The 11,925-nt window shown below is 33.4% G+C and overlaps 1 protein-coding gene across 1 annotated transcript; it reads right to left on the reverse strand.

Annotated features, from left to right (window-relative positions):
- Positions 1-433: 433 nt before the first annotated feature.
- Positions 434-1,913, reverse strand: LOC147806725 (uncharacterized). Its single transcript, XM_087168515.1, has 2 exons — positions 1,847-1,913; positions 434-1,101 (listed from the first exon to the last, which is right to left on the reverse strand). Exons 1-2 carry the CDS (start codon positions 1,911-1,913, stop codon positions 434-436), a joined length of 735 nt encoding a protein of 244 aa, XP_087024641.1.
- Positions 1,914-11,925: the final 10,012 nt, after the last annotated feature.

Below are 11,925 nucleotides of genomic sequence, written 5' to 3' on the forward strand. Positions count from 1 at the left end.
AATTTAAAATTATGACATGACGATAAATGAGTTTCCTGCAGAGCGAAACATGCAGGCTGATATTTATAAATAATATCCTTTATATCTGAAAGCTTATTTCTTATGCCACGACAAGTCCAGGATATAAAATTAATTATGGAATGGATGGATATTTTGTAATGTAACGCCAAGTATTTTAAGATCAGTCAAGTATGAATTCTACGTCAAAATTCATCTTCTTCGGAGCATCAGAAGTGGATTGGTTGACGTACTGATTGAACTTAGGATCTTTCTTCTTCCGAGATATGTCAGGTTTTTTAATTAAGGATATTTTTGTTGATACGAGCTGCTTGGGGAAGGGTGTGTTTTTTCTGAGTTGACAATTTTAGGAGGAGGAGATATTGTTCTGTTTGATGGTGCATTAAAGTTACATTTCGATTTTTGGGCTGCATTTTTAACCTGATGAGATGCAGAATGCAAAGGTGGAAGGCTCGTTTGCGTACTGAGAGAGCATTTGGTCACCTTTATAGCCGCAGAATAGGACACGCCTGGACGTGGGGCTCGGGCGATTCTGTAAAACTTTGACGGACTGAATCTCCTTTTCCTGTGACCATTTTGTACAATTCCTGGAGTAGGCCGCGTGGTCACCCTTGCAGTTGACGCAATGGGGTGGTAACTCACAGGTTGTATCAGCATGGTCACTGCTGGAGCAACGAGCACGGATGGGCTTGCTTCGACAAGATGCCTTTGAATGTCCAAACCTTTGACATTGGAAGTATCTCAAAGGATTTGGCACATATGATCTAACCGGGCAGTTATACCAGGCAAGCTTGACGGCAGATGGTAAGTTTGGAGTAGCAAATGTAAGAATGAGGTGTTTTGTCGGGATAAGTTGACCATCTTGACGAATCTTTATTCTTTGAACAGCAATAACGTGTTGGTCACGCAATTCCTCTACAATATTTTCTTTGGTACAACTGATAAATTCGGACTGTGATATAACGCCTTGTGAGGTGTTTAAAGTTTTATGAGGAGTAATATTAACAGAGAACGAGCATATGTTTGTACAAGTAAACAGAGTAGTAGCTTGTTTTTCGGATGAGACTTGAACTAACAAGTCACCTGAAGTAATTTTTTAACTGAGGCTACTTCTCCTAGAAGAGCCTTATGTATCAAAAATGGAGAAACTTTTCTAAATGACGTATTAGGTACTGTTCTCAAAGCTATCAAGAAATACTGAGCGTGTTCAAATGGTACTAAAGGTGTTCCGCTATTTTTGTATTGGTGTGCGGAACTGACCACCACTTCATTTTTATCCATAGAAAATTAAACCAACTTTCAGCTACCAGCGGCACTACTTACCACGGAGTCCAACTAAGGGGATGCAAATAACAAATTAGTGATCCCACAAATTCGCTATTTAACAACGATGCTAACCAATAGTTATACGCCCGAAAGTCACCACTGAAGCAGCCTCCATCCTTAACGAGTTGCCCAGTAAGTGACCTCGAGCTTGACCCTAGCCAACAGATGACGTTTGTGACTAGCACACAGGCCAATGTGCACCTCCCGTTTACCTGAAGCACGGGTAAAAGCAGGGTATTGGGGTACCAAGATGCCCTTCAACTGCCAGGATCCCCCTTTCCAGGGACACGGGTCTCCACGCATGGCAAACACGCGGGTGGTCTCTTTCCATCTGGGTCCGATACTACAGGGTGGTGATCGAGCACAGACAAAAAGCCCTAAACAGTTAATATGGCAACCACGACAAGGGGGAAGAGAAAGAAGAAAGTAGGAAAAAAGGGAGAAGAAAACGAAGGGAGGACAGATGACTAGGGTACCCCGGGGCGTGACTCCCCGTGTTTACCTAAAGAAGATAAACCCCCTGAGGCTGCCCTCTTCTGAAAACCTGGGTAAGCTTGTTCTGCCCTCATTAGATAGTTTTTACATGCTTATTTCTTTCCACTTCAGACAGCCTCGATAAGGTTATTTCACTCCTCAGTAGATTGCTTTTGCATTCTTATTTTTGTCGACTTTAGACAGTCTCGTTATGCAGGTTCGCCAAGAGTAAAGTAAATAAGCTAGAATTAAAATAACTCTTATTTTTTAAATTAGAACACCAGGTCTAGATGTGTTTAATGGTTAATGGTTCTCTTTAACTAGAGCAGACATACACTTTTTACTAAACAAACCAATGGTAATGTTATAATCGCTTATGGCCAATATATAATATGTTTATTTATCACTTTAATTTTCCTGGAACAATTTATTCTTTTGCAAAAAGTAGTTTTATAAATAGACTAGCTGTACCCTGCGTGCGTTGCAACGCTTTCAGTTTGAATTTAAATTTTGTATTTAAGTGTGTAAATGAGATTTGTGGATTTGTGATTATGATTTGAATAGAGAATTTTATTTAATGGTGAAAAAACCAGTGATAGTCTCAACAGTTAATTCTCCAGGATATCGTTAGTGCATTTTCAAACAGACATGTATGGTGATGCACACCGACCATGAAACATATTTTGGATGATGATCTGAAATAATTCTGGATCAATGGCGTCATGAATATTTCTGCTGATATGAGCTGACCAATTTGTCCTGGTGTGAGTTTTTCAATAAGCCAAATCATGTGGCAATTCTCTTTTTCTGCCGTTCAATAAAATGCATCAAACACCGTGTCTCTCTAAAAACATGACTTTTTGCAATAAAACCAAGTTTAGAGCTTAATATTTGTTTTAACTCACGTGTGATAATGTATCATGAAGATCCGATGATGTTTGCCTAAGTTACTAAAGCTCTTTAATTTTAGCTCAAGCAGGATTGCATGTGAATGTAATAAATAACTCTAGCTGTCCATATGCGCACCGATACTTGTAGCAGCACCGAATGAAGTCATTTGGAAACACGAATGTACTGACCTATATTCGCCAAGAAAAGTTTCTATTGATTTGCTTGACCCGATAACAACGTTGATAATGGCTCAGCTGGCGACGTTAAATCTGGTAGTTACACTTTGCCTCCAGAACAGCAAATTCCAGCTGTTTCATTCTTAAATTTGAGAGCACTACAAAACATACATAATTGATCCATTTTTCCGATGATGACGCTTGGGTGAAAGACTATAGTTGGTTGTCGGATCATAGTGAAATGCACTCAGATTCAAATCAGAGTATTGGCAGCGTCTGAATAGCGAAGTGCGTTCTTGATTGATTTTTATTCTTGCATCCCGTTGCTCTGATAATTCCGACGAACGGGCTTGATAAGTGCGTAGTTGATTTGTTAACAGTCTTCTTTCCCGTTGCTCTGATGTTTCCAAGGAACAGGCTTGAGTAGTGCGTAGTTGATTTGTTAACAGTCTTCTTTCCTGTTTCTCAGACGTTTCTAAGGAACGGGCTAAAGCATTGTGTTCTCGATTAGTTTCAAGTCTTTCTTCCCGTTGCTCCGATTTTTCTGAAACACGGTTAGTTCTCTTCTTGCGTGCTTGAGATGTTGATCGACTAAGAGCGATTCGTTTAGGCGGCATATTTTTGCAAATATTCTCTTTCAAGCAAAAAGAAATGTAGAAGTTGACAGTGGTCGCAAATTTGCTAATTCGAAAATTCACGTATTTATTTTAAATAATAAAAAAGCAATAAAAATGAAATAAATTAAATAAGAAATATAATAATGATAAAATTTAAAACAAAAATCTATTTTTGGTAAAAATATACTTGTGGGTGCCCCTTGACGAAATTGGTAACTTATGTTGATCACCATTCCTGTTTGAGCGGAACACCGCGGTAACAGGAATGGCTGCCGAAACATAATGATATTTTAATAATACATTGGAAAATTTCAGCAAGACATCGGCCTAAACTTTATAAAATTGCAATGAACCCAATGTAAGCAAAATTAATGAACCCAATAAAATGCATTTTGAATCGAAATAAAAATTAATGGAGTAAGCACAGAAAGAAAAGGAAAAAAAAACATCTCACTTATTCATTAAGCTTGAATTTCCTCAGTTTTAGGTGCACAGAATTCTCTAATAGCAGTTAGATACTGTCTAAATTTATCATGAATAGAATCTGTGTTCCTCCATCGCCACATAAATTCGGCGAAATACGAATTGAAAATGGCGTCTGTGGTATCGGAATGGCGATGACATTTTTTTCTAAAGTCCTTTTTCTATGACTGCCCACATACCTTCGATCCTATTGATCAGAAGCAAAAGTAACCTAACCAGCCGGTATCCAACATAGAACTAACGGACTTCTGAAATTACACATACCGTTGAACATTTAAAAATAACGCTGAAATTTAAACGAATCAGAATCACGATTGGGATTCAACATCGGCCAGCTTGGAGATCAACCGCTATCACAACTTGGTGAGAGTCAAGGGGCACCCTCAAATATAGTCTACTCCTATTTTTTTAATGAAATAATTAAAATGAATGTGAATTCGCAAACTTTGTAATAATAAACAATCTAATAGTTTTCAAATGACAACTGTCAGCAATGAAAAATTGCATACTGAATTGAGCTAAAATTGCATACTAAATATAAATAATTATTAAAAGCGTGCAAGATGAATAAAATTTGCTTTTGCCTTGATTTTTATTAAACAGTTTTCACAATACTAAATCCGTGATACGACCAATAATTACGAAACTTATTCTCGTTGATTTTACGTGCTTGTGCTCACCTGAAATAAAGAACCGAATTATGATTAAATATTAAAGTATATGTAATTTACTTTTCTAAAAGAATAGAGCTATAAGATAGAAAATATCACTGTTGTTATCTTCAAGATATTTGAAAACTGATTCGTATACAGCAAAATTTAAAACAATGGCTAACTTTTAACCAATCAGAAAATTCCATTTCGATTTTCGCTGATACCGCTGGAACGGTTTGTGGCAGAATGTTCTATTGTGAATCTAAACCATTCTCGAATCCTTCTGAAGGTACACAGAAAATTTCATTTAAATCAGTCCAGCCGTTTAGGAGGAGTTCAGTGACATACACACGAACAGTCGAAATATATATATAAAGATTATTCAGCATATCTATTTTCATAATATACAAACTTTTTCAAACGCTTTATTACTGTAGTTTTGGTAATGTTATAAATCATTGTAATATTGTATGCCGTAGAAAAACATATCGAATAAAATGAATGAGGATTATAAAACTACTCAATAAATTATTGATCATTTCGTATTTATGGTGGAAGTTATAAATTAAGTATTCTATATTTTAATTGTCCAAAATGGTGGTAAGAGTTCAAAATATTTATGTAGGTGTAATTTGTAATGCAAATATTTTTTGCTTAATTGATATATTTTAAGTTCGTAGATGCCTATTACATAAGAAGGTCGGTTTTTGCTCTACAAAGACCGGTAAAAGTCGAAAATAGAATGGTCCGTGTTAGTAAACATCCTTTGAGGTCAGGACATTAAAGCTTGAAGAGCAATAATCGTTAACAAAAAATAAGAAATCCTAATTTGAGCAGGGTCATCTTAACAGGATGAAGAACAACACACTCCTTTGAAAACTTAGTTGTTAATAAAGTAATAGAACTCTTAGTCATTAATAGAGTAGTTTTCTCATAAACTTGTCTTTGGATAACAATTAAGGAAGAACTCTCCTCAAATATTCAAAATAGGCATTTTTAGAAATTTTTTTTTCCTATGGCAGGCACTGAATTTGAATCTTTGCCTATACTATGCCAGAATTGTTGCTCATTTCGCGTTACCCAGTGGGCACCTGTGAACCAAAGTCACGGAGGCGAGCAACATTGCCCACGCCACACTGCCACAAACCCGTTTATAGGGTGGGCCACATTCACACATCATACACGCAACAGAGGACAGCACAAAGAGAGAGAGAAACATCCATGCCCAGAGCGGGATTCGAACCCGCAGCCTATGACTTCGCAGTCAGGCACGCTAACCGCTCGGCCACCTGGCCGGCATTTTTAGAAATTAATAAGTAATATAATTTGATGTAAGAAAACATCGTCTTAAACCAGAGGTGTCAAACTCAATTTTGCAGAGGGCCATATATTAAATTTAGAATATGTAGGCAGGCCAGATGCAAATAAAAAAAATGTACTAAATTATTATAAAATTTTCTTTATCTAATTATATAGTTTATAATATACGGTTGTTAAAAATCATATCAAAGTTATAAAAGATGGTTATTATTTTGAGCTCGAGAATCCAGATGCCTGACTTCCCTTGTTTTTGACAAGCTCATTTATGTCCGGTTTCATATTTGTTATAATTATTTTAAGAATTGATTGGAGATGTTCATTCGTAAGTCTTGCGCGAAGTTTGTTTTTATTTATTTTCATGACGGAAAACATCTGCTCCCATAAATAGGTGCTACCAAACATGCACAGAATGCGTGCTGCATGCTTTTTTAATTCTGGGTAGTTATCCAAACTCTTGAAATATTGTGTATAAAATGTAGGAGTGTTAACCTCTTTAAATTTTTCTTTCAAAATACTGTCCGATTGAAGATTTATCAACTCCATTTGCAAATGAACTGGTGTCTGTGAAGCTTCAAAATTGAATGGATTGTTGAAAATTGGGAAGTCCGTTTCATTCTTTTTTTAGAAGTCTTCAAAACGTTTGTTGAATTCCGTGATAAGATTTTGCAGCAGTTGAGAATATTGATCCAATTTTTTTTGGTTCACTGTACCAAATGATTTTAAATGAGGGAAATGATCCAAAGTTTGATTTTTTACCTGATTTTCCCACAGCCTTAACTTTGTTTCAAAGACTTGAATACATGAATACGTTTGAGTGACAATCAGATTTTGCATTCAGATCAGTCAAGTGTTAATTCATATCTACCAAAAAAGCACAATCAATCCACCAGTCATTGTCATAATCAATTGGGTTGCCTTTTTCTAACATGAAAGCTTGAATTGGGTCACGTAATGGAAAAAATCTTTCTAAAACTACTCCTCGACTGAGCCAACGAACTTCGGTGAAATAAGGGACATCAAAAAAATTTTCGTCCAAATCTTGTAAAAACTGCCTGAACTGTCGGTGATTTAGTCCTCTGCTCCTTATAAAATTTACTATTTTAATTATAGGTTGCATGACATGGTCCATTTTGAAGTGTTTGGATGCCAATGATTCCTGATGAATTATACAGGGAAATCCCACAAAATTCCCTGATGCTTTCTGTTTTAATTTAGTTACAACTCTCGAATATTTGCCAGCCATGGTAGGAGCGCCATCCGTAGTTGTGCTGCTAAGTATATTCCAGTCGAAGATTCCGCTTGTTGCTAAGAAATGACGTTACTGTCTATCTCTCTCGCTTGTCTATCACGCGCTGCCCTTGAAATTACTTATAAATGTAGTGTGCACATTTTAAAACTTCCGTAGAGGAATCGAGTGAAGTCTAAAAGCTCTAAAAAACACGATTCTTCTTTCTGTGACACATCGCTATCGCTGGCCGTATTGATACGAACCGGGGGCCGGATGTGGCCCACGGGCCGTATCTTTGACATGACTGTCTTAAACATTTTGTCTTAATATTCATGTTAATTACATATATTACGTGCAAAATTTGATTTAAAAATAACACTGCTACCATGAATATTGTAGTTCCATTCCAGAGTGAACTTTGTATCTCATCTATTGTAAAATCTATTTGAATTGCTCTTGTTTTTCTGTACTTTTCATGTTCTTTTGATGCCTGTATCTCCATCGAGAGTAAACTTTTGAATATTTTATCATACTCGTGACTGCAATTTAGCCCTTTAACGAGCATTTATTTCTAGTTAGAGTAAAATAAAATATTTTTGAGAACATAAAATTGATAATTGGAAAAGATAGATAAAATTACTACCAGATAAAATTAATTTCAATTTTAACCCAATTTTGCGACTTGCCGTCACGGCCTACTGTAATTGTTATGGAAAATTAGTTCCTGAATTTGATGAACTCGGATAAATCCATTTATTTTGGCGTAAGTTTAAAAATTTATAAAAACAAGACAAAAAATGTCATTATAAAGATTTTAACTCAACATTTGATATAATATATATTTAAAAAACTAATATTCTCGCTGATTGTCCTCTACCACCATCATAAAGATATTTCTACACTTGTTCCATCTCTCTCTCTCTCTGTCTTAAAACCTCCACTTTCTCACAAATATGCCTGCTTTTACAGATCTGCTAACATTCCTTGCCTGATGTCGCTGACATTGTCCACTCTTTGTTTTAAATTCAGCCTACGAAATCTTCAATTTCACTACATGTCACCGAAAAGCAAAAATATGCATCTTTTCTGGCAAATATTTCTCCATATAAAAGTTCGTCATTCTATGATTTGAGTGAGTGCCAGCTAACATTAGCGCCACACATACTAACATGCTAATCTCATAAAACTAATTTATGTACGCATTATAACAATATACAAAATAACATTAAGTATAACCAAATTTTTTTTATTATATACACAAATAAATAATTTTTATATCATCATAGAACTGTACAGAAATAAAAATTTTTATTTACGTAAATTGATACTTTGTTTAGCATATAAGTTTAACATAAGTTTAAATTTTATTTTTTAATATTTTATCGCAATTCCAATTTTTACTTCTAATTTTGTGTTTCACTAGAAATTTTGGTAAATAATTTTGTTTTTAACATTCATGATCGTTAATTTTTAAATTTCATGACTTATATCATGAGTTCATTATTTCTAAGTCCAGAATTTTCTGTACACTTTTTTTGTACTTCCAACACATATTTTCTAAATCTACATTCTTCATCTCAATTAATCATGGAGATTATCATTTTTTTCCTGGCTCAGGCCAAGAATGGCACCTACCAAGAACGGCTCAAACAAATTAATTCAAAATATTTAAATTAAAACGAATTTTATTCTTTACATTTTTTTCTCACACCATTTTTTTCAAGTGTGTTTCTAAGAACCCAAAATCTCTAATATTGATACCATAATGTGCAGATTCCTTTTAATGTAAATTTAAATCTAAATTTTATTTTCTGTTATCGATGCCTTTTGTACTGTATGGTGCAATTTACCATACATTGTAAGCGTAAAAATTACTTCTGTAATAAATAAAAATAGTAGTAGCAGTAACCGCTATTTCAAAAAATTTCTACGCTTCTTACTCTCATAGCGCAAAAATTATTCGTTAATAAAAATTTGAAATTTCATGCACATTTAACAAAACATTTAAAGAACATTTTTATTTAAAATGTATTTCTATATGCATTGATTGGTTTTTGAATCATTTAAATGTTTTGCAAATAAAGCTGTAAGTACATTTTTTGCATCCACTTATTCTATCTAAAGATATCATGCCCCGTTTTGAACGAACTTCGGAATGGTTATGCCCATAAAATTGTAAAATTAGAATTTTTTTTAAAATTGTTACATAGTATAATTTTACGGACAAAAAAGGGCTATTTTAAACAAGAGACTCGATGTTAATATATATTGTAAATAAATACAAAGAAACTTTTAAAATTTCTCCTTGCGATTCTTTTTTCTTTTCAAAGATGCTTTTCAAGTGAACATCCATGTCCGGCAGAATGCTAATTTCTCCTTTTGAGAAAAAGAGTAAGTCCATCGGCTTAAAATATAAGATTCAAACACTATACCTCAAATTTGTAATTATTTTTCAATTTACAAATTTTAAAATTGCGTCCGAGAAACGAATATTAACTAACTTATATTTTTAAAAAAAATTGCCACACATGGCTGCTGTTTGTCTGCCTATGTTTTTGTTTCTCTGCAAAGCTGAAAGCACACTTTCTACCAAGATTTCTGTTTCGCCCTGCAAAAGCTTTTTTCATATTGACATACGCCTGCAGCGAATAACCTTTCTGACAGTTAATTAATTATTGTTTACCACATATCAATGCGAAACATTCTTTCCTCTTCGATTTAAATTTGCTTTTGCTGTCACAGTTACGAAAAATGGACACTAAAAATTAAGAAGTTAGGGGACCAAATTTCAAAAAATAAGAGTTTTTATTTTATTTCTCAGGTCTAATTTGACCAATTTTGCTTAAATTTTGTATTTTGACACTTAAAATTTCAAATGATGAAAAAATTATATACCTCACATTTCTTAAGTTTCTCGACTTCTCTTAAATAAAGTAATAATAAATGTTTACTAAAATTTTAATTTTGCATGAAATTATCTTCAGAAAAACGAATAGGAATTGATTGATCTGATTGGAATTGTATGCAAAACTTTTTCAATTCGCTTAAAAAAAATTGGGATATAGTGAAATACGCAAAAACTAATGTTAACATTAAAGGGTCCTAACTTTCAAGCGCGCTCCTGAAAATACTATTAAAACAATATTTCTAGATTGAAACTACTATATTTTGGGAGTCAGAAATCCGAATCGGTCGAAAAAAGTTATGTTTAATAATCGGAGTACGTTTTCATGTCTAATTTCATAACTTAAAATATCGTTTGGACTAATTAATTAGTATATTTGATGTCACCCTCTCGAACCATTAAGAACGAGTCCTAGAACATGAAGATCCGAACTTAAGATTAAAAATTATTCCGGTGGGTCCATTTATTTTTTTGCACACTGTACATTCGTTTGAAGTATATGTCAATATTGCTGATAAGAGCAAAATATTTTTTCATTTTTATATAAAAAGGCAATTTACCTGGTGGTTATCCATATATATATATATGCTTTGATAATTCTAAGGATTATGATTGAACGAGCAAAATAAGGTGAAATGATGTTCACTTTCAATATTAATATTAGATATAAACGCCTTTCATTTTGTTCTCTTTTGTTAATTTCATAGTAATTGCATAGTAATAGCTTCGAAATAATAGTTCAATAATAATATCTCAATCTCGTCATATCTCAAGAGCGTTTTGCGTTTTGATTGAATCGAAAAAATTTTCATACAATTGCAAAAACTCGTTTTTCTAAAGGTAATGAATGCCATGCAAAAAATATAGTTTTAAATAGTTATAAAATATTTAATAATTTTTATATTTTTATTTATAATATACGTTGGAAAAATTCTGAATCCCTAATTTTGAAATCTCCGTGTAGTAAATGGCGACTGATGCACGTTAAATCTGCCGAGTCGCAAAGTCCTCCATATTCTCATAACAAATCAATACCTCTGGGGGTACTTATGCAGGAGTTTCCTTGTCTTCTGGATTGGTTCAAAATTACAAGGCTATGTAGTTGAACATTAGCAGTCGTAAACCCGAAAATTGGGTCGGTTGTTCAACGATGGATAAAATAATATAAAATAGCAAGATATTCAAATTTTTATATAATTTTATGGAAGGTAATTTTAAATTGTAAAATACAAAATTTGAATGAAATCGGTTGAATAATTCGAGATAAATAAAATTTTAGGCAAACTGACTTCTTTAAAATTTGATAACTCAGAAAGTAATTGATCGATTGCTCTGAAAGCTTGTATTTTGAAATTAAAAGAATGTAAAAATATGTAGAACATATAATTATATATATTTTACTATTATTTAATAAACTAATAAAAGATAACAAATAATTGCTTAAAATTATTTTTGCTTAAAAATTTGTGTATAAAATGTTTTTTTTTGTAATTTTATGCAAATATTTTTCAATACACTCAAAAAGTTCTCGAGATAATGGGCTATAATCGAAGAGTTAAGTTAATAATAAAGGACCCAAACTTTCCAACTATCTCTTTGCCATAACTTCAGACCATATCTTCCAGATTGCGGCTGTTTCCGCATTTTGAAAATTAAAAGCCTAAACTATACACAAACTTGTATGTTTATCCAGAACAGAATGCGCTTTTCTGTTTATTTTCGTAACTTAAAATATGGTATTGACTCTTTGTACGTGAACATATGATTAAATGAAAAGTTAATCAGGGTGTTCCCTTTTTTCATTTCATACACTGTACGTAAAATAAGTCAATGA

Source organism: Parasteatoda tepidariorum, chromosome 7 (assembly GCF_982258835.1).
Source record: "Parasteatoda tepidariorum strain Cologne lab strain chromosome 7, Ptep-v5.0, whole genome shotgun sequence".
NCBI lineage: Eukaryota > Metazoa > Arthropoda > Arachnida > Araneae > Theridiidae > Parasteatoda > Parasteatoda tepidariorum.

Coding starts and splice junctions, on each gene's coding strand:
- LOC147806725 (XM_087168515.1), bottom strand. CDS start 1,913: ATGAGGGCAGAACAAGCTTACCCAGGTTTTCAGAAGAGGGCAGCCTCA. Junction 1,102..1,846: donor AGGGGGTTTATCTTCTTTAG/GTAAACACGGGG, acceptor AAATTACTTCAG/GTGACTTGTTAGTTCAAGTC.